General features: G+C 52.9%; 1 protein-coding gene across 3 annotated transcripts in view; it reads left to right on the plus strand.

Annotated features, from left to right (window-relative positions):
- The window catches only part of ABTB2 (ankyrin repeat and BTB domain containing 2), a 182,234-nt gene that overhangs the window by 141,336 nt on the left and 17,465 nt on the right, over positions 1–23,433 (plus strand). For 2 of the 3 annotated variants that reach the window (XM_067038025.1, XM_059069723.2), the window contains 3 exons: positions 1,357–1,570; positions 19,872–20,024; positions 21,375–21,540. In XM_067038025.1, coding sequence (XP_066894126.1) covers positions 1,357–1,570; positions 19,872–20,024; positions 21,375–21,540 — 533 coding nt within the window. The remainder of the gene's footprint in view (positions 1–1,356; positions 1,571–19,871; positions 20,025–21,374; positions 21,541–23,433) is intronic. The other variant, XM_067038026.1, reaches the window with a different exon arrangement.

Here is a 23,433-nt window from a genome sequence, read left to right on the forward strand (position 1 = left end):
CCCTGCTTGGAAACAAGCGTTGCAGCTGTGGCTGTCATGGGAGAACTTGGCAGCTAACGAGCTCAAGTCAAGCCCCACCAGAAGTTGTATCTTAAATGAAATGAATGTGTAAGGCTACTTTTTCATTGTCCAAATGTTTGCCGAGCACCCGTTGTGCCACAGAAGTTGTGCAGGGCTCCGGGGACACATGGTATAGAGTCCCAGACCCAGAGGCTCTGTAGGGGAGGTTAATGGAATAAGTGAATGAATTGGTCCTGTCGAACGTTGAACAACACTTCACCTGCCATAATAAAACCTGCTCGTTTCTCCCTCCTTGAGCTCAGCCTCATCCAGAGGCTTTCTCTCCAAGCGGTTATCTCTAAGGAGCAAGCTGACCCACAGGGGACACCCCCCTGAGTTCTCAGGCCTGAGAAGAATGGAAGGCGCCACTTTTCCTAGAAAGAGGGGCCCGCAGGTGCCTGGGGCCATTTCACCCATCCTTTCTCAGCATTGTGGCCTCACACAATGATGGGACGTTTCCTGCCCTGGGCTGGTGGGGAATTGAAAAGACTCAACTGGGGAAGAAACACAGCACAGGATATGGGGACCTGAGGACCCTGCAGACTTCATTAGTGCAGGCCACGGCCTGGGTCCCAGTTCAGTTCATGGACTTTGGAGTCACACAGGCCTGGATTCAAATCTAGACTCTACCGTTTACTGGGCACCGCGGCATCCCTGTGACCAGGGAAATGCATAGTGTCAGGAAACGTTTGCTTACTGGATAAGCCTCAGTGTCTTCGTCTGCAAAATGGGGATCCTACTCGGGCCCCAGCCTTGTAAGGATCAAATTAAATCCTATTTCTAGCAAATTGAACACTCAGCACGTAATAAGCATAATGGATGGTGGTGGGAGTTTTCCCTGAGGCCGTGGAGAGGAAGGTCCCTTTTCTGCAGAAGTACCTGGACTTTGCACCAGACAGCACGGGGGAGAATCAGCACGCAGCCTAGCACAGGAATTGGAGGTTGGGAAAAGAAGCCCAGGGAGATTCCTGTGGTCAGAGCTGGGGGAAGGGCCGTGGGGTGATGGAAGGAGTGGGGATGTTGGAAAAGAAACCGTATTAGCGTAAGTTCTGGTGGGGCCGGGTCCTACCAAGTGTTTCGTTCAACTGTTAAGGCAGGACTGGAAGTGAAAGGGGATCTAAATTGCTATCGTGTGTCTGGGTGACAGTTTCCACCTCCACCTGCTGCCTCTGGGTAAACAGTAATTAGGCATGCCAGCTTAGCTGCTCCTCTAGCTAGCAGGATCCTTGGAAGAACGTGGGCTTATGAACTCAGACTTTTCCTTTTTCTCTCCTTCTCGCCTGCCCTCGTCACCAGGCGACCTGGTCTCCCGCGCCATGCACCACATGCAGGGGCGCCGCCCGCTGGGTCCTGGCTCCAGCCCCGCCCGCCAGGCCCGCCAGCCACCCCAGCCCATCACCTGGTCCCCTGACGCCCTCCACACGCTCTACTACTTCCTGCGGTGTCCACAGATGGAGTCCATGGAGAACCCCAACCTGGACCCCCCGAGGATGGCCCTGAACAACGAACGGTAGGGATCTGCCTTGGGCTGCACGCCTGGTGGACCGTGCGACCCAATGTGTGTTGACTGACCGAGTGGCCGATAAGGTGGAAAAAGAGCCCTGGCCCCGGCCTGTGTGCCTGTAAGGAGGCGGCCTGACACGGGCGACGGCTGCGAACTCAGACGGATGAAGGCCTGTCCCTGGGGTGCTGTGGGATTTGTTCACCCTGGGCGGTTGTAGTGTGGGGTCGTTGAGTCTCAGGAGGTGGGCTTTGGCCTCTGTCTCACAGCTCTAGCATTTACTACCTGGGCTCTTGGAAATTCAGTTGCCTCTTTTATAAAATGAGGTATTCGCACCTACCTGGAAAGGTGGTAGTAAGAATCAGGTGAGCTAGTGCTCTCAGAAAAAGCACTTAGGACAATGTCTGGGTGGTAGCTGGCCCTCCATCAATGGTGGCTGTCACCTCTTTTGATGATGATGATGTCACCGTTATCATCATTCTTGTTAGGAATTCTTAGGCACATTTTGCCCTGTTCACTCATTTTATAGATGGGAACATCATGGCTCTGGCAGATGATTTGATCTCCAGCAGGTTAGTGGGTAAATAGCCCCAGGGTCGGGGCCTGCCGGCCCCCAGTCTAGTGCTGTCCACGGGGTCCCAGCCCTTTCCCAGCTGGGGAAAGGGCTGCTAAGAACAGATATACAGGTTGTACACTGCACAAGGGGACGCAATGAGGGGCATGAGTGGGGGACACACATGGAGCCGTGTCAGCCTGAGGACAGGGTGCCCATTCTACTTGGTCTACTCAGAGGGCCACCTTTTTTCAATTTTCTGCCCAGAGAAGATGGTTTTTTTTATAATTTGTCCAGTATATATGCTAACAGGAGCTTCACTTGGAGGCCACCACATGGCCACCCTAGGCAGGGTCTGTCCACGGGCTCGACTCATGGACAGGGGTCGAGGGTTGTGTAACTGAAGGTCCAGGGAGTGGGAGAGACTCAGCTTCAGTTTAGGAAGCCCTGGGTGCATACATTCCACCTCACAGCAGGGCCCAGGAGAGAGGGAGAGCAGCCCAGGGGTCTCTGTGCCCCATCACAGAGGAGGGAGGCCTGACACCTTGATCCAGAGAGTGACACTGCTTTCCCAGCCCCCCCGCCACCCATTGCCTTTGGGAGGCATTGGGTCTCCTCAGTGTTGTGGTCCTCACAGCCAGGCCCACCTCTCCAGGGCCCCCACAGTCACAAAAGATAAAGATGCAAGGGTAGATCCCCACACCAGCTCATTAAAAAACAGCCGTCGTGAAAATACTGGCAATCCTGTGGACATATGGCAAATGCTGGGAGCAAAGGATGCAGAGGCTCAGGAGTCAGGTGGCCTGGGCAGGCACAGCAACTTTGACATTCATGAACCTTGAGACCTTTGTGCAAGGTTCCAAATCTCCCTGAGCCTCAGCTTCCTCAGCTATAAACATGGGGCCGTAATGAAGCAGTTTTAAGGATTCGATGATGATCAGCGATGTTTACAGGACATTTGCCACATGACAGGCACCGTGCTGAGCACTTTACATGTGGGCACACACTTCCAGGAAATAGGTGCTCTTCTCAGCCCCATTTTACAGATGGGTAAGTGGAGGCACAGAGAGATTCATTAAGTTGCCAAGGCCACATAGGCTCTGCTCATAACCTCTGTACCATACTGTCTGTCATTACAAGAGACATGAAGCAATAGTGGCCCAGTACACACACAAAGTAGATTCCCCGTAGATGCTACCACTGCTGTTATTATCATCGGTATCATTATTAGACCATCGTTGTCTTATTTCTTGGGGAGCTGGACAGTGAATGCAGGTGGGGCCTGACACAGAGCAAGAAGGCAGCAGGTGGAGGCCCCGGGTTTCCTGAAGGAAGCATCCAGCAGGGAGATGGGGCCAGAGCACAGGCTCTATGCCCCAGCTGTTTCTGTTTTGTGGAGAAATTGTTGTGGTTGCCAGAGCTGGCTGGGAGGGAGAAAAGGCCAAGAAAACATCTGGAGGGGGTGGGGATGGGGAGGGGAGGTTTGCTTGTTAGTGGTGAGGGCCCCAAGGGTGCTAGACTGAGCCTGAGGCTGGGTTACCCAAGCAAAGGTGGCTGGGAAAGGAGGACAAGGAGCCTTTCTGGGACCTGCTGCCCCAGGCTGGGCTGCTTGGCCCTCCGGCTGTGACCGTAGCTACTGGCTGTGGTGCTGGCCAGGGAGTTGCTCATCTGTGGACACTGTGCCTGGAACCCCTTGGATGTCTTTGTGGGCCACCCTCTGGCTTTCCTCCTGGGGGGATTCCCAGCCCCTGACACTCTAAAACAGGATGACATCAGGGTTTCTGTGCTACACGAGCTGCTTGTCTGTGTGTGATTGAGATGGCTGAGCTTGAGTGACAACATACACACGAGTATGTGTTTAGGTATCTCCCTATTTACAAACCACACTGTCTGTGGCACAGAGAAGTCGGTTGCAAAAGCATTTTTCCGTGAATCGTTTCAAGTGAGTGTCAGACACGTGGAAAATTGGAACCACCGTCAGGAAAAAAGAATCCCCAAATTTCAGATTTGGGCACTAAAAGGAGGACACGTTAAAAATACCCGGAGGGACAGACAGTCCTGCAGCTGTCTGGTGGCCCGGTTCCTGGCTGCCGTGCTTGGACGCACTGTGACAGGGCAGGCCCTGCAGGCCTTGGAGAGCCTGGCTGGCCTTTCCATTGCAGGCTGGGCCACATGTCCCCACGAGGCACGGCCGCTCCAATACCCTCAGCAGAGCCCTGGGCGAAACCTTCTCTCCTGTGCACCAAGGAGCCAGCATTTGCCAGGGCTGCAGGGTGACAAAGCTTTGCTTTTGTGAGTCTGGGGATGTCTGTCTGTCTCTTTCTCTCCCCTCCCCCACTTCATGCCCTTGAAGTTCCTCCCTCTGTCCCATGTCTGGGACATGGGGGGTCAGGTCCTCCAACCAGAATTGGACAGCACCTCTGATTTCGGGTATGATGGTGGGGTTGTAGCCTGGAGGCTTTCCGCTTGGGGATTTGATGGTTTGGGGATGTCTGGGCCCATGGGGATTAAGGGACCTCTTCCACGACCTCGCCTACCTGGGCTAAGGAGCTCAGTTTGGCGGCTTTTTGGGTTGGGCCCGTGGCACCACTGACGGTGCCACTCCAGTCTGTGCTTATAGATTTCCCCTTTGAAGAAAGTACCCTCCTTCCCTCCCACGGGGGTTGCGTGTGACCACAAGTGTGGTCAAAGGGCAGGCGGGACATGCGTTCAACCCTCTGTGTGAAGCTCATCCTGCTGCGCCGTGAGCTGCGTCGGCGCTGGTCAGTGGGGCCTCCGTATCTCTCGGTGAGGACCGTTCTCCCCAGGGCCTCCTGCTCTGGGTTTAGAGGGAGGAGGGAGTTGCAGAAGCAGCAGGAGCTTTGCGAGGCCCGGGAAGGCAGTCGAACGTGCTTCCGCAGTGAGCCGGGCAGCAGCAGGGAAAAAGAGCACAGGCAGGGGCCTGGGCTCCCATCCAGCCTCCCGCACAGGCCCCTCCATGCCTCAGGCTCCTCGTCTGTAAAACAGGGCTGAGCGACCATCAGGGAGGGCGAGTGAGATGCCACATGGTGAAAGGACCCAGCTCTTCCTTTCAAAGGGCAGCTCTACCGACTTCTGTTTCTTTTGCGCTCCACAACGAATCAGCAAGGTGCGTGTGAGCATTACCTGCGTTTTACAGATGAGGGCACGCGGCCACGGGGCACCTAGCTGCTGAGTATCTGGGCGAGGATTCAAATCAGGTCTCTCTGACCTGAAAGCCCTCGCCCTTCACCATGCCAGGCTGCAGCTTTCCCACCCAGCTGCTGAGACCCAGTCCTAAAGCTCTGAGATAATCTGGGTGGGTGATGGCCCGTGGGGCCACTGTCTCTGGGGCCATTCCAGCCCCACCTGCCTCTCCTCTGCCCTGGGAGAGCCCCGCAGCTGGAGCCTCCCTGCACCCTCCCAGGATCCCTTTCTTGCTGGCAGCTTTGCATCACAGGCACCAGCAGGATCTCAAACACAGGATTAATCACAGCTGCTCCCCTGCCGGGCATGTCATCACCCAGGACTGAGCTCAGAAAGTGAAAGAACTTGCTGTCAGAGATCCAGGGTTACCCAGGGAGATGGGCGGAGCCTCTTCCCCCATGGTCTGGAGGAGAATGGACAGCCACATCTGGCTAAATGTGGTCCTTGCTCGTCATGCCTGGAGGCAGAGGGGTGGGCAGCTGACGTAGCATCCGGGCAGAGGACATCGTCCTCCTGGGAATGAGGGGTTTGGGGAAGTGGGGAGGAAGGCTGTGTAGACATGCAGGAGCAGGGGGAGGTCTGCCGGCTTGCCAGCAAATTGCTGGAGGAGAACATCATCCAGCAGGGCACACGGAGGGAGACAGATACGGCTAGAGATGCAGAGGGGGCTGAGACAGACAGAGGGTGATCTGATTTTCTGCCTCAGAACCTCGGGAGCTGGGGTGCTCAGACTCACCGAACGGTGCTGCCAGCAGTAGCAGAAAAGCCAGATAGATCCTTGAGGAATATCTGGGAATACTGGAAACGAAGGTGGCCTCCTTGTCCACAAACCAGCCCATCTGCTCAAGCTTCAGGCCCTGGCCCCCTTGCTTCCCTCTCCCCAGCCCTGCACGGTGCCCCGTCATGGAGGGAAGCTCAGTCTGAGGGCTGGGGGCCTGCTGGTGTTCAGGACACTGAGCCAGGAAGAGCATCTGACTTGGGATGGAACCTAGAAACATCTGGTGTTCTGTTTCTCAGCCAGCAGAGCATGATCTGAGGGGAAAACTGCGATTCAAAGATGCGCATTTGAGATCAAACTTGTCACTCTCTCATTTTAGATCCTTCGACCTGTCAGTCTCTCCAGAGCCCTGGTTCTGTGGACAACTAACATTTAGTCTTCACCAACCCCCGTAAGGCGAGCGCTGATGAGTTAACGTAGGTAGCACTTTTAGAATGGTACCTGGACGCAGTAAGTGCTCAGTATTAGCTACTAAGATGATTAGTATCAGGCAGAAGGGATAGCCTATGCCGAGACCACGTGGCATTAAAGTGTGGTTCTCAAGCAGCATCTGGGTTAGTAATACGACTACAGCTAATACAGTTACCACTACTACTATTGCTATTGCCAATATAACCAGTGCCACTACCAATAATAATAGTTAATAATGCAACTCCTAATATTACTCCTGCTTACAAACACTCCTGCTAATTATACAGCGCACATTAAGTGACAGATACCGTCTTAAGTGCTTCACTAATTAACTCACCTTTCTCACTGCACTTCTGTTGATCAGCAGGGAAGGGATATAAGGGAATTATGGAGTGCCTTGTGTGATCGAGTCTCCTGCCTAATAAGAGAGGCAAAAACAAGACGGGGGGGTGGGAAATGAGCACACACCACCAGACAACGTGAGAAGAAGCTTGGTTGTACGATACCGCATTAGGTCAGCCCTCAGGCCCTGATACCGGCTGGGATTCAATCCCAGCTCTGCCGTGTACAAGCTGGTGGCCTCGGTCGTTTAGCCTCTGTGCCTCAGTTTCTTCTTCACACAGGACTGACAGTGCCGACCTCATAGGGGTGTCATGGGGGTTGAGTTTAATATACGCAAAGCACAGTGCCTGGCACACAGTATGTGTCAGTCATCATCTTCTTCATCTTCATCCTCATCCTCATAGCCCAGAGGATCTTGGAGAAGACTGGAGTCTTTGAGGAGGTAGTGTCAGAACAGACTGGGGTTTTAACTGGGCCTTAAAGAACAGCCACAGGACACTGGGACAGGTGGGGTGACATCGGCAGCAGAAGTCGCAGAGGGACTTTGTTGCTTCAAAGTGCATATTTCACGACATGTGAAATATGTCATGAAATCTACATTTCATGTACATTTTTAAAACACAGGATAGGTTGTGGGTTTTTTTGGTTTTTTTTTTAAATCATCAGTGGTTGTTGTTTATCTAGGCAAATGGTCCTAGGTGGCGCTTGAGTGGTTTTCCCGTGGAGACCTGCATCCTTAGAGGTGCCTGTGCGTGAGGGTCAAACCAGCGCCGCCTTCTCCAGCTGTGTGATCTGAACATGTCTCCTTACCTTCCAAGCCACAGTTTCCTCCTGTGTAGAGTGACGATCTAAGCAGTGCCTACTTCCTGGGGGGCCCCCGAAGTTCTGGGGCAGGGCCCCCAACACACATGAAGTACACAGCAAAGAGAGGCCTCTCTTTGTTCCAGTCCAGATGCAGGAGGGGGATGTTTCCCCTCAGATGAGCACTTTACATAAATGTGAGGCGCCCGCGTTCAGTCTGAAGAAGTGGGCTCGTTAATCTTTTGCTCGGCTTGCGAAAGTGTTTTCTTATCAAATAATAGAGATGATGGCACTGGTGGCTTTATGCTCCTGACTTGTGGTTCCCTTAAATACCATTTCAAGAAGATTTGCAATGTTAAGCTCTTTCCTCTCTTTCCACTCCCCCCTTTTGTGCATTGAATTTCCATCTGCTTACCCAAAATGGAAGCAAAAGAAATAAAAATAGCTATCGGGTGAATTAAGTACTTGTTTCCATGTGTCTCCCAGGCTGGTGCATCCAGTGACCTCTGAAGTGACTCGTCTGTGGTCTGCAGTACACGCAGAGAGCTGTCCCCCCTACCCCCAGTCATTCTCCATCCTCTTATCTGCTTTTTATTTTCTTCTGAGCACCCTCCTCTGTCTGAAGTTACCTTGTCTGTGAATTTGTTTACTTCCTTTTACTTCCTTTTCTGCCCCCTCCAGTGTTACCACTGTGACTCCAGCACATAGAACATTCCCTGGCACAGAGTAGGCAGTTAAATATTTTGTTTGGTTAGTGAGATAGGCTATAGAGCCTAAAGGTTGGACTTTGGAGTCAGAAAGACCATCTGTGGGGTCTCTGCTCTCTTGTTTACTAGCTGTGTAACTATGGGCAAGTTAATTTCTCAGGCCTCAGTTTCCCCAGCTTTTAATGGAAAATGGCTTGATCTACTTACATAGGTTTTGTAGGGATCAAATGAGGTAATCCATTGAAAGGATTTAGCACAGAGTAAGCTCTTCATATGTGATGGCTGCGATTATCAGTGTAATTACTGTTTTCATAAACCTGTGGAGGGACTCAAATAACTAAATCATGTTTAATGCATAAATAACCGAAAACAATGGTGAATTTAAAAATCACATCTACTCAAAGTGCATGTTTTCTTTCCCTCTCATATATACCTCCTTCAGTCGCTGCCCTTGATTCCCTCTTAACGAACCCCTGACTGTAGCCAGGGAACCAAGCAAATGACAGAGAAGATGAGGTAGACCAGATGGTCCAAAGGTTTAATGCAGTGAAGACAGTTTTGAACAGAGATATGTACAGACTTTGGATTTATCACAACCCACAACCCAAGAATCTCAAAGAACTCTAAAAACTGGATTTCATCCACCCATTGGTTCAAAGACCGAACAGCAAGTCAAGCAAGCACTCTGAATTTAGTGGTGTAGCCGTGCCCCTGGCCCCTCACTTGCTGGTTTGGCCACAGTGCCTGCACAAGACGGGCTGCCATCATTGAGTGTTAAGCATGGGAGTGATATGACCTGATTTATATTTGCGTGGGTTAGAAGCATCTGGACAAATCTTTACAGTTTATAAAGCACTTTAAACACACAACTCTCTAGCAGATCTTCACAAGGTCTCAGAGGAAGCCGTTTCCACTCCCATTTACAGAAGAGCACACTGAGGCCTTGAGAGGGTAAGAGGGGCTTCCTAGAGGTCACAGCTAGGAAGAGGCAAATCTGAGCTCGGGCAGGGAGGTCCAACGATAAGAATGCAGTGAATTCACAGTGTCAGCGGAGGGGGGTGAGGCCTCCCTCCCGCCTCCCGGGGGAGAGAGAAAGACCCTGGGAACCGTCTCCATCAGCACCTCCTGCCCAGCGTGACTTGGGCGGCTCGCTCTCAACTACTCAGGGCCTCTTCCCCCACAGGCTTGAGTTAGCTGGCCCTGGATGGCCAGCGAGGGTGGGCATCTGTCCAGCGTCCAAGAAGGAGTGAGCCAGGGATGGGGGACAGACAAAGGAAGTGGCAGTGCCAGATAACAGGGGCTGGAGGAAGAACAGGATCCCGACCCAGCTGTTGACAAATGCCCCCGGGGCTGCCTGTTGCGTGTGACTTCCTGTCCCATTGTTGCGCCCACCCGGTCCCCACAGAGGAGAAGAAGAAGACTGGGAACTGCCAGCCCCGGGGGTGTTTTTGTCACCTGGCCGCCACAATGCCCTTTGTCTCCCGGAGGACACCTGGGTGCTTGGTGGGAAGTCCCAACTCAAGGGAATGGAGTTTGCTTTCTTACACAAGGTGGCTTCCTAGGCTGAGCTGTGGACTTTGCAGACGCTGGGGACGGGCCAGGAGAGGAGCTCAGGCGGTGTCTGTAGTCCAGCTGGGCTGGTTTCTGGCCTGCTCCTACTTGCCTGCCAGCCAGCCAGCTCCCCAGATTTCCCTCCTCCCTCAAGACCAACTGCCTCTGAGAGCCGCCTCCTTTGCTGCTTTAATATTTGAGATTTAGGGGAAGAAAGCTCTTAAGGGGTCTGGAGTGTCCCTTCGGGGCCCAGCCCAGCACCCCGTTCGTTCCCTGCTGCCTTCAGGACTGATGAGGCTATGGGCGCAGAGGCTGGAGTTGGGCAGAGTGGCGCAGTGTGCGCGCTGGGGCGACTCTTCTCCTTCACGCTCTGCCTTCCAGTTCTCCACCGGCCAGCAGGCTCAGAGCACTTTGCGTATGGCAGTTTGGTCTCAGGAAGGACCTCGGAATCTCTCTCTTTTTAGAGCCAGACAGATCGCCATTGTCTAGCTATGTGGCCTTGGACGTGTGTCCAAACCTCTCAAAGCCTTGGTTTCCACATTTGTAAAACACCCTTGCAGGGTGGCTGTGTTAGAGGGTAATGTTTTCAGAATGGCCTCTTGCTTACCTGGCACATCGTAGGCCCTCAGCAAATCTTAGCAATGTGGTTTTGCTGCTCAGAAGCCATTGCCAGCATCTCCCCTGAGGCTGCAGTTGGGCCGTGGGTGCAGAAAGCAGGGTCAAGTGCTGGGAGCCTTTTCCTCTGGCTGGGTTAGAGTGCACTGCCGTCTCCAGCGCAGGTCAAAGGCACTAGCTGCCAGTCGGGAGTCTCCACCTTGCGCACGTGCATCTCTGCCAGGCCTCAAGAGCCCCGTGCCTCTACCTCCTCCTGGAAGTTTCTGCAAACTCTTTACCTAACAGTGTGAATGGGTCACCTTTCTGCCTTAGACTGTGGGCAGGGCGTGGGGAAGGCGGGTGCTGTGTGACAATACTCAGCTGAATCCGGACAGGAACACCTATTCAGAGACTCTAGATAAATGACCCCACCCCTGGCTCACTGCCCAGCAGCTGCCTGTTGGGTCAATGGAGCAGGAGAGCTAAGCCGTAGAGTCCTCCCAAGCTGACTGTTGACAGAGGCCAATCGGCGGTGGCAGTGCCCTCACCATGATTCTGAAAGCGTGCGTTCAAAAGAAGGGGCGTGTGTTTGAACAGGTTGGAGGCCCTTGACTGTCTGGCTTCCACAGGGTGAAAGAGCTGTGGTCTCTTGTCAGCCATCACAGATGCCGAGCCTGGGTGATTCTGAGTCTCTTGAATCTTCATGCAGCAGTGAGCCCCGAAGGTAAGGTGCAGCCGGGAGGCCAAGGGAGCCACACCCCAGCCAAGTGGAGAGAGGGAGGCCTGCTTTCATCCCGCTCCATTCCAGTTGTGTGGGAAGCAGCAATACTCTGGCCTGCTTTGCTAGCCGCCTGGCAGTCAGGCCGCCTGCTGGCCAGGCCACCACGCAGGGGAGCCTTGGCCTGAGAAATGGGCCAAATAGATGCCCTGGCCCTTGCAGCACCTCAGAGCCCTTCCTGCTGTAGGGGAGAGGGTAGAGGGGTGGTGCCCGCATGCAATCTCCAGTGAAATCTGTACCATCCCACCCACATAAGAGGCCACCCTGGAGTCAGGACCAGTTACCAAAGATAGATGGCTGTGTCCCCTCCATCGCGGCTCAAGGCCACATGGACATCTGCCGAACCACACCTGCCGTCCCCTCCCTGAGACGGCTCCACGTGCCATCCTAGCTGCCCTCCCAGAAACCACGTTAGCCCCTGTCAGCCGAGCTCCCCCAGGAAGCTATTCCTGGGTAGAAAATCTCCTGTGGAATGCATATCTTTTTATCAGGGAAATATTTTCTTTTTTTCTGAAGAGAACCATTTGTTAATACCCAAGCCAGCCCAGGCCTCCAAGAATGGAAAATGAAGCACTTCCGCATTTCAGGAGCTCATCTGCCTGACTTAGAGCTCGGGAGCCCTGCAGAGAGTTCTGGAGTAAGAGCCAGACCCCTGAGAACATGTTAGTAGCCAAAGGGCTTTGCGTCCAGGAGTGAGAAACGTTCTATGCATTTCTGTTCTTTTTTTTGGCCATACCGCACAGCTTGCAGGATCTTAGTTCCCCAACCAGGGATTGAACCCAGGCCCTCGGCACTGAGAGCATGGAGCCCTAACCACTGGACCGCCAGGGAATTCCCTGGGCTATGCATTTCTGAATTCAGAGGTTGAGTTTCTAACATGGGCCTCTGTGCTGAGGGATGGGCAGCGTCAGTAAGTAAAACAGTCTCTGCCTTCCGAGAAATTATAGCCTAAGGGGAAAGCAGACAAAAAGAATGCGAACAAACGAAATGATACCAAATGCGCTAAGTGCTGTGAGGGTGCAGTGCTGAGGGCCAAATGGGGACCAGGCTTCAGGGCGGGTGGGCAGAGAGGGCCTCCCACTGCCTGGAGGAGACCCACGAGCCAGGCAAGGTGCCTTACCCCAGTGCCTAATGCCGGGTTGCCCGGGTGTTTGTGTTTGCCTGAGACCCTTCTCATGTGTGCCTGCTGTCCGAGCGTTGTTGGCAATAGCACTCCTTTTCCCTCTCAAAAGTGGTCCAGCTTGGATGACAGACTACGTGGTTAACTATGCCTAATGCTCTTCATCCCCAAGATGTCCAGGTCCAGAAAAAATGGAAAGCCAGGGCCAACTTACTAAGCTAAATAAGTGGCAGTGGAGTATACCATTTGGGAGCTTGGACATGGGGGGTACCCTGCCTGGGACCACATCCTAGCTCTGCCACTTACTAGGTGCGTGACCTGGAGCAAGTTACTTTACCTCTCCGGCCCTCAGTTTCTCCATGCGTACAATGGGGATAATAATAGAACCTGTTTCATAAAGTAGATATGAGGATGAAATAAGTCAATAGATTTAAAGGGCTTAAAACAGTGCCACGTGTTTAGCGAATGCTCTGTCCACGTTAGTTGTTTGTGTTTTCCAGTTATTCCTGGATGCCTCGGAGCCAGGCCAGGATGCCCCGATTGTTACCCAATTGGCCTCCCGTCCTACAGCTCCTGTTTAGGTTCCCTGACGGGCAACCATTGGGAAGAGGCAGGGAAATCGTTCACAGCTAATCCTGACTTGGTTGTAATCTAAATTTATATCCATACGCATATCTGAGCAACTGGAGGTTTTTCTAGTGCCTCTAATCTGTACCAGATGGGTTTTAATAAGAAAAGTGTATTTCCCAGAAGAAAGTCCTAAGCCCTGCCTCTAACAGAAGTCACTTGACCCCACGTGGAGATGCTGCCAGGGGTCAGCTACAGGGTCTGAGGCAGCGGGGCTGCCAGAGGTAGGCCCCAGGGTCAGAAGAGAGATGCCTGCCCGGCTCTGACTCCAAGCCGAGCCAAACCATTCTGGTTTACCATGCAATTCTAGAAAAATAATTAGTCCAAGATGTGAACCAGACTAGAATCGCTTCCTTTGTACTGGGAGTGGAATCTGACTTGATTTGGGACAATGTTGGTTTCACTCTCCATGGATGTTTTGGCTTGGTGTTCGGCCACCGTGGCCCTCCAGAAATCTTGGGGGACCTGTGGTGAGGGCCTCAGAGCTGGCAGAGCAGAGCCGACCTTGACCTTCCTAGAGCAGTCTCTGCTTGAAGAGCTGTCGCTTGATTGGGGAAAGCTTGGCATCTTCTCAGGTTCCTGATGATGCCACTTGCCAGCTCCCAGCCCAGGAGGCACAGTAGGGTAGGGCGTGGAAGCGGCGTGCTTCCCAGCAGGGTCTGTGAGAAGGATGGATTCAGGGGGAAGGTCACCCCATTCAACGCCAGTGCTCAGCAGTGGTTCCCACTGAAGGTGGGGCAGAGTCGGTGTAAGAATTTAGGGCTGAGGGTGGGAGACATTCTGGCTACCCCCTCCCTTGACCATCACCTGCAGCTGTGTAGCTGGTCCCTGTGAGATTCCTTTCCTAGACTAAGGGTGCTCACAGGCAGGGTGGGCTCTAAGGCATCATGGGCCTCCCCAGACCCTCCCAGCCAGGCCTGCACCCCGGAGTCCTGTGTCCTCCCAGCCAATGGTGGAAGTTAAGAAACCACAGCCTGGTTTCCCAGGGCTGAGCTCAGGCCGGGTCTCGAGGCCCTGCCCAGCCAGTGGGCACCTCCCAGATCTGCCTGTCTGAGTATTTGAACCCAGTCCTCGTGGGTGGGCGCAGAGGGGACATACCTGCTGGCCCCAGACTTGGCCTGCCAGTTGGGGACAGAGGCACAAGGCCTTCTCATGCCTGGGCCTCCAGTTCCAGGCTTGTGCCCCATCTACCAACCTGACTCTCTCCCCAAGGCCCCTTCCCACCTCAAGGAAGAACAGAGCCTGCTTTGAGCTGGAAATTGGAGGTGTTTCCTGTTTCATGTTGTTAAGACACTGCTTATAGGACTGTAATCCCAATAAATCATATGCTTGCTGAGTGGGGCAGAGGTTTTGGGGTTTTTCTCCCCCAGGTTGCAGGGACCTCTTAAAACCAAGGCCTTGAGAAGTTTATTCTCTTTCATTTTTTTAACAGGGAAAAATGGCTTTTGCAGGCCTGGTCCTATTGAAGGGCCTTGTGAGCCCATTGGCTTGATATTCTCAGGCTCATCTGTATGATTAATTTAAAGAGAGAAGAAGAGAAACTGAGTCATGACGCATGGGGCTGGGCCCCCTGTTGCTGCTGAAGGGCCCTGTGACCTTGGGTGAGATGCTCGGCCTCCCCGGGTCTCTATTTCCTCCTCTTCACCCCCCTTCCTGTTGAAGACCCATTTTCTTTGGTGTATTTTACACCTCCCCCACGTGACATTAGTTGCTATTTTATGCACACAAAGACAAATGCTCCCAGTCGGTGATCCTTTTAAGTGGCTTTGTTTGTCACTGTAGCAGCCTGACCGGATGTGCTTGCGTGTGTGTGTGTGTGTGTGTGTGTGTGTGTGTGTGTGTGTGTGTGTGTGTGTGTGGTGTTTCTGAGGTTGGTTAGGCTGCCAACGGCACTTAGGGGCGGCAGGTCCCTCACAGTCATCCCGTGCGCACCCCGTCACCACATCGCATGTTTCTGACCCCATGGCCCCTGGGTCTGTGTTGTCGTTGTCCCTTCTCCTGTTCAAGGTTCGTGGCAGCCAAGGCCGAGGGCCTGCACTGCCAGAAACGGTCTCCAGATCACACTCCGCATAGTGGGGTGTTTGTTGCTCTGTTTTATGAGTGGGTGGTGGGCAGCTCGCTGGCAGGCTTTTGCAGGCTTTACATGTTTATACTTGCTAGAGAGTTGGGGGGTGTGGAGAGGGAATTGGCTGGAAGAAGAGGAAGTGAAGAAGGCTGGAGCTGAGGCATTTAATAGGACCAGATTCCTATAGCCTTTTCTGCTATTATGTATTTTCTCTATCAACAGACACTAAAATGGTAGTAATAGTTAACCTTTACCAAGAACTTACCATGTGCCAAATGCTGTGCTAAGCCCTTTAGGGGTTCTGAACATCTGTGAGGTGGTCCTGTTATTTATACCCATTTTGCTGATGGGGCAACGGAGGCTAAGGGAGATTAAAAACTTGCACAGGATCACACTTTAATTCATTGAGAGTGCAATGGATTGCAGCCTAGGGCAGTCTCCCACCAGAGCCTATGCTCTTGACCTCTGTATAGTAGGTACAGCTATTGCAATGTGGAGGCTGTGAAATAACGGCAAAAGGGTTTCTCACGATGGAAAATGTCTAGAAACCACTGACTTAACGCCATCTTTAAAAGAAAAACAGGCCCAAAGAAGGTAATGATCTGCCCAAGGTTACAGAGCCAGTTCAGTTGCTTCCTAAGTTGTCTCCCAGTGAGGATTCAGTGTGGGATCCTCAGATCCTTAGGCCGGGAGCATGCATATAAAGCACACACCATTCTAGAATTGGCTGGACTGGGACAGAATCCCAACCCCACGCCTGAGAGCAGCCTTGCCTTAGGGATCGACTACATTTGTCTAAGGCAATGCTTCTCAATGAGACTTCCTCAGGAGTCCACAGGGTCAAAATTATATTCACAATAATAAGGTGTTATCTGCCTTTTCACTCATTTTCTCACAAGTTTCCAGGGAGTTTTCCAGAAGCTGTGTAACATGTGAGCATAGTATCACTCTGGTGGCTGACGGGATATGAGTTTGTGTATTCAGATGTTTGAAGTTCTCTGTTTTAATTTCTGATACAATAATTAGTGCTAGAACAATACACATAAATAGAAGCTCTTTGGGGGCCTCAGTAATTTGTAAGAGTACAAAGGGGATCCTGAGGCCAAAGTGCTTGAGAACCGCTATTCTGTGGTGCCAGACCCAGCAAAGGGGAAAGTCAGTGGCTTACAGCCACACTCAGCCTAGGGAAAGGGCAAGAAGAGGGAAACAGGCTTTTTTCTCTGGGAGGGAACCAAGCAGAGAGACCCTGGGGAGGATGGATACTCAGTCATTCCCAACTTTGCTCCCCTAGAGCCTTTTCACTCCACAGTTAGGATGCAGCCATGGCCGGTACAGATGGGATTTTTTATAGGGATTTTCCAGAATGTCCAGTAATGCAGGCCAGTTTCTCAGCATGCCCAGTGGCCTAGATGAAATTACCAGAAAGGAAGTAGTAACCTGGAACCCACAGGCCAAGGGAAGGATGTTACTGAGAAAGTCCATGAATTGCTTGTCATTTTACCTTCCTATGGGCCGCAGGTCAGGGAGGTGGGTAGACCAAGGAGAAAGGCCTGAAGGGGTCATTTGGGGGGGGCTGCAATGGCCTTGTTTGTGGACAGGTGGGCACCAGCCACCACCCCAGAGGCAGAGTGGCAATTTTAACCCTGAAGGATTTTTGTATGTTGAGAATATGAATCAGTGTGCAATTCAGGAAACTTCTAGAAAACACCTTAGGTGTTTTGAACAGGAAGGGATTTAATGCAGGGAATTAGGTGCCAAAAGAATTGTTGGAAGGACTCAGGGAGCAGGTTCAAGGCTGAACCTCCAGGAGTGACTCCACGGACAATACAAAACTTGCTATCATGGTGGCTACTCCCTCTCACATAACCCTGGGAACTGCAATCCAGGATTGAAGCTGGAGTCAAGAAGTTTCTGCCATTGCCTTCAATAGCAGTACTGCTGCCTCTGGAGCACTCAGGAAGTTGGGAAATGGACACCGGAATGCTCTGTAGGGGGAAAAGAAAATCCCTCGTGTTTTATGAGCTGGCTTGCTAGCAGAAACAAGCAAAGGGGACACAAAGGTGGCCTCCGCCTCACATCCATTTACCAGATCTCATGCAGCTCCGTCTTAATGGTGAAGCCTAATTTGCAAAGAAGTCTGGGAAATGTAGTTTTCAATTTTCCACGTCTTCAGCTAAGATTGTAAAATGGAGGCCGAATGAACCAATCCCCAGTATCCGCCCACCTGTTATCAACACTGCGTCTTTTCATGTGCCGAGTTATAAGAGGCACAAGGCGGGAGAATGAATCATGACACCATCTGATTAGACTTCATGGTTTCCTGAGTTCCCTCTTGGATTTCCCGTAGTGCAGCTGGGAGATGCTGCTTAGAGCGTCCGTGGCCACACTTGGCTCTTTGTCTTGGCCGTTGGCCACAACAGGGAAGAAAGGCTGACAAATCTGCGAACTGTCTTTTTGTTTACCCTTCAGTCTCCAATGCTGGTGGTTTAGATAAAACCTTCCCCTTGGATCAGAAGGACTGACATGTAGAAGTATGTCTCTGAGCTTGCCTTGTAGCATTGGAGGGTAAGAATTGTAAAATTCCAAAAATAACATTTGGGGGGAATTCAAATGGACATTCACAATTAAAGAAGATCTTGGAAACAGGAGTAATTCACAAAGGGATTGTTGTTCCTTCCTGGATTCTACAAGCTCCCCCCCCGTAGGGTCCTGGCTTCCCACTCTAACAAGTCCACGCTGTGACTCTAAAAAGTATATGCCATTCTTTTCTGGGCAGAAACGGGACTTGGTCCAGCACTGATAACTTGGATGCATTATGCCACGTTCCTGATGCTTAGCCATCCTTGCAGTCATTCGGTTTATTGAGGGTCTGCTGTGTCTAGGACCTGTGCTGGGTATATTTTGGAGAACCAGAGATGATGAAGGCATCGTTCTTGTCCTGAAGAGGAATAATCTAGTCAGGCAGATGAGACGCATTCATTCTGGAATAGAATTCTAAGGGATCTTGGAGAAGGAAGCGATTATTTTCTTTCGAAAAGGGATGTGGGAAGGCTTCTAGAAAGAAGTGGCATTGGAACTAAGCCTTGAAGGATAAATAGGATCTGGATGGGCAGAGGTGAGAGCTGGTTCGTTCTTGTGAGGAGGTGGGAACGGGCAGGGTGGGCTTGAGAACCACGAATGCCTGATGGTCAGGTGTGTCCTGATGAAAGGTGTGAGCCAGGCTTGGAAAGTAAGTTGGGTGAGGTTCTGGGCATCCTTGAAGGCCAAGGCTACAAGCCTTTCCCAGCCTGTGGCCACCTTGTCACCATAGCGATTGGTACACTCAGTGCACCAGTGAAATGACTCAAACCTAGAAATATTTTCAGAAATGACAGAATCAGGACATCAAAATAATTTCCAAATGAACCACTTTCAAGAATCCCATCTGATTATCTTTTAAAATAAATAAATAAATAAATGAAAGCATGAAGAGAAGCTTTGCAAACTTTGAAGGTGACCTAAGCTTTTGAGATCTGAGATCAGTCACGTGAAGGCCTCTTTAGATGATTCCCTGCAGTTGATTTACTCAGGAGCTGAGGGGAGAGGATGGAGGGTCGTCTTCCTGTACAGAGTACCTCTCTGCGTGTCTAGGGGAAAGACGGCGACAGCAAGGGCCTAACGCACAAGGATCCCAAGGTATCAGATGAAGTGAGGTGTGGAGGGGGCATGGGGGGCGGTAGGCGTGAAGCCAAGACCGGCTGTCGGGGCCCCTCCACAGCATGGGGTCTGCTGGGCTATGGAGCGGTCTTCCGAGGTCTTCACCATGGGAGATGGGCCAGAATGGGCGGCGGACAGGAGTCAAGCTTGGTGGGGGGGGGGCAGGGCCTGGGGCGGGGAGGGACCGGCCCTGAGTGGCAGGACCATGGTATTGCTCAGCACCAGGGGGCACTAGTCGCTGTCCTGTGAATGGTGCCCCCTGCTGGCACCCAGAACGCCTGTGACCGGTGCCCCCTGAGTTTGTAGCTCAGAGGCCTTGCTGAACCAACCGCCTCTCCCGGCCTCCTCCTAGCTGCCCCACAGCGTGGGCATGGGTTCTGGGTGTGACATAGGTCCTGGGACCGGTCCTCCCTGGAGGACCTCTGGCGCCAGCCTGGGGCCACCCTGCCCGCCACAGGAAGCGACATAGGCCCACCTCAGCCCGGGGGTCAGTTGAGGAGGGAGTGGCTGTCGACCACACACAGGTGGTTCTGCGCCACGTGTCGTCTCACGTGGCCTCAGGGTGATCCTGAGAAGTGGGGACTGCCCCGTCTCACAAGTGAGGAAGAAAACAGCCTCGGGGTGCTGTCTGTGGTGATGAAGGGGCACAGCTGCTGACGGCACAGCTGGGTTTGGAGCCTGGGTCTGTTCAACTCTTTCCTCTGCACCCCAGCACCCAGAAGGCAGGCATCCTCTCCCCTCTGCAGAGAGGGAGACCCCGTCTGAATTCTGTGGAGGGGGCGGGAGTCCCCAGTTCCACATGCTGGCAAACCCCTTCGTTGATGGGCCGCCCAAGGCCCTCAGGCTCTGCTCGTGGCCCATGGCAGGGATTCCTTCCGAGTCCTGACAGAGTTTCTGTAGAATGGGGCAGATCGCGCTCTCCGTGAGGAGAAGAGTCAGGCCCCCTCCGCCTCCCACAGCCGGAAGGCTACAGGGGACCCAGCCTCCGCGGCTGTGCTGACAGTGCGTGCTGAAGGGGGTCCCCTTGTGTGCTTCAGGGAGCAGCCCGCCCAGGCCTGACCCCCTCTCTCTGCTGCCTCCCAGGCCCTTCATGCTGCTGCCGCCGCTGATGGAGTGGATGCGTGTGGCCATCACCTACGCGGAGCACCACCGCAGCCTCACCGTGGACAGCGGCGACATCCGGCAGGCGGCCCGGCTGCTGCTGCCCGGCCTGGACTGTGAGCCCCGGCAGCTCAAGTACGGACCCAGGGAGGCGGGAGGAGGGGGCGCGTCTCCGTGCCCAGCCCCCGGAAAACCCTCCGCTCCCTCCTCCTCCTGCATCGGGAGCAGGCAGCAGGCGGGGGCTGCAGCCAGTTCGTTCGAGCCGCTCTAAGGTGCTCTCTGCACAAGCCCACCTGTCAGAACTGATGTGTTCTGGACCTTGGCTGCTCTCGGATGCATCCTCTGCAGCCACGGGGTCGGGCCCGCAGAGCAGACTCCCATTTGGATTTGGTTGGAAAGCTTTCTCAGTCTGACTCTTCGGGCCATTTGGGGGTATGCAGGAGAAGTGGGCCCTCCTTCCTGTGGTTACCACCATTTTCTGGAGCACTTCCTAGGTGCAGGCCGGTTCCGAGCCCTTCCTTTTTACGTGCATTTTCTCAGTCCTCGTGACAACCTCAGGGAAGAAAGGGCTTTAGTGCCCATGTTTCAGATGGAGAAGTTGAGGGTCAGGAGAAACAGTAACTTGCCCAGAGATACTCAGCTAGCAACGTGACCATGTCCGAATTTGAACCCAGGCCCGTATGGCCCCAAGCCTGGGCTCTTAGTTACCTTCCCAATGTGCCTCTCTTGTGTTGGACTGGCCTCCTGAAGTTGTTTCAGAGAGGTTTTCCTCTGGCCATGCTTGACCTGGAAGAGCCTTGCTTTTTTTGTTTTTTTGTCTTCTTCTGTCTCCATTGCAAATGTCAGGACCTCATCTGGTGGCATGTACTTTTTTACTCTTTGGCCTAATCACGACTCCAGGCTGAAGCCACCTATTGGAAACTTGTGGTGTGCCCTCTGCAGACAGAGGTTTTATCTGTGACTCTCCTTGGTAGGATGGCTTGGCTGCAACGGGAGTCTGGGCCACTCTCTGCCGTCTCTTTGGTGCTTCGGGGCCTCACCAGGAAGCACTGAGGGGAGAGGATGGAGAGGCAAGAACTGGAGCTTGGCCTCAATGACTGAGAGAGTGAGAGTGCGCCCTTCTCTGTGCAGAAACTGTACAGCCAAGAGCTGTGGCCCAAGGCCAAAAAGCTGGAGCTTCCTCCTCCTCAGAACAGTCCCCTGAGAGATTATGTTAGATGGGAACTTTGTCTCTGACAACTGACAGCTCCCAAGAGCTCAGAGCACGTCTTTAACGTGTTTGTAGAACAGCCGACGTACGTGCTCTTCCTGTCACCGAGCGTGACAAGGCCAGTCACTGCCGATTAGATAGTGATTCCCAGTCCTCCCCCGCCAACCCCATCCTCACACCACACATCAGCCTAGCACAGTTGTGTCACCTCTCATAGGGAGGCCGTGTCCTAGCAGGAAGAGCCATGCTCACACACCCCGGTCTCTTCTGCGCAGACCCGAATGCTGTTTCAGTTCCTTCCGGAGGCTGGATGCCCGAGCGGCTACTGAAAAATTCAACCAGGACCTGGGCTTCCGCATGCTCAACTGCGGGAGGACGGACCTCATCAGCCAGGCGATCGAGGCCCTGGGTCCCGACGGGGTGAACACCATGGACGACCAGGTGCGTTCTGAGCGCTCCGCCAGCCAGGCTCAGGACCAGAGTCCACAGGGGTTCGTGACCACCGGAGCCGGTGGCACAGTCCCTTCTGTCCCAAAGCTGAGACCCGCCCACTCAGCTCTGTGCTCTAAGAGGTGGGCTGCTTCCTGCATCGTGCCCTGCCATCCAGGTAGAATGTCAACTCAGAGACTTCCCTGACACCCCTTGGAAATCCTTTGTAACAGGGATTCTGCTTCCCCTCGCTGGAAGGCTGGAGGCTGCCCCATAGGGTGCAGGGCTGGGAAAGAGGCCAGAGGAGTCAGCTTGATAGCGAGCTCTAGATCATAATCACTGAGACTTGTATTTGGAGCATCCTGTGTGCCCGCCACGTTCCAGGCCTGTAGAAATCCTTGCCTTCACGAGTTAACATTAGAGGAGACAGATACTAAGAAACACACACACAAATACAGAGCATGTTAGTGAAAAGTGCTAAGGCATTAAATGAAGCCAGAAAAGGGGATACGAAGTGTTGGAGGCAATTAACAATTTTAAGTAGAATTTAACTTGAGTTTTTTGGCTTGCTTTGTTTTTTGTTTTTGCTGTGAATAGCTAACATTTATATAGCACTCACTGTGTTCCAGGCATTGTTCTAAGCACTTTGCACAGAGTAACTCATTTAATCTTGACCACAGCCCTGTGATGTGGGTATCATCCCCATTTTATAGATAAGGAAACTGAGGTACAGAGGTCACACAACTAGTAAGGAGCAGAGCTGGGATTAGAAGAACCCAAGTGGTCCAACCCCAGGCTCTTCACCGCCGTGGAAGATGCAGTTTGTGTATTTGATGGAGCTTTGTGAGCTCTGCGATATGTAGGTAATGGATTTCCTATGGGTGGGTTTAGAAACCCACACAGAAGCATGAGGGAAGTTAATGGCAGCTGAAGGGTCACATAGCCCTCTCAGATGAGATGACAGCATGGTAGAGAGCATGCTGAGGCGCCCGGCGAACCCAAGCCAGAGTGGACTTTGACAGGTCGGACTTGAGCAGCCAGGAAAGGCTTCCTCCTGGGGGATCTGAGCCAAGCTGGAGTGAGGGGTGATCGGATGCAATGGAGAGGAGTGGGGAAGGCATTCCAGGGAAAGGAGATGCTGGAAGCAGGAGCATCGGAGCGGGACAGTTGGGCGCGTGCTCGGACCGGGATGCTGCAGCCGAGCTCAGGGAGGCGACGGGCTGGGTCCTGGGATCTCCCCGAGGTGCCTCTGTCAATGCAGGCTACGGGGCTTTCATCCTGTGGGGGTCATCGTCTTCCTCCAGCAGTGCGCTGGGGAAGCCCATGGACGCTAGCCTCAGACGGACCTGGAGTTTAGTCCTCCTGTCATAGCTGTGGCAGCTTGGACAAGCACCCCTCTGAGTCTGTCCCCTCACCTCTAAGATGTGGGAATAAAGCACCCGCCCCATAGGGTTATTGTGAGGCTTTCACATCAGACACATAGTAAATGCTCAATAAAGATCCGTCCGGTTTTTTTGTCGTTGATACGATGATGATCATCCCTGAAATCTGTTAATCAGCCTCTTTTGATTCAGCCTTTTTAGATACCTGCAGTGGGGAGGGGCCAACACAAAAAAAGTAGTTTCTCCTTGGAAGGCTTGTAGCCTGGTTTACACTCCGAATCGTGTACAGATGTGTGGAGAAAAAAGAAGTCAGGCATGTGCCAAGGGGAATAAAACAAGTCAGATTCTCGGTGGCAGTGGGCTTTTCTCTAAATATTCGGTCCTGTTTGTTCCCTCAGCCTCAGTGTCTGCAGAATGATCTGTGGGTAAAAAGGCCTCTCACTCGTGATTAATCTCGGGCCATTTCTTTATCTCTGGGCACTAGGCAAGGATTTATGAGGTAAGGAGATCTTGTCTACACACA

Source organism: Kogia breviceps, chromosome 7 (genome assembly GCF_026419965.1).
Source record: "Kogia breviceps isolate mKogBre1 chromosome 7, mKogBre1 haplotype 1, whole genome shotgun sequence".
In the NCBI taxonomy this organism is placed as follows: Eukaryota; Metazoa; Chordata; class Mammalia; order Artiodactyla; family Physeteridae; genus Kogia; species Kogia breviceps.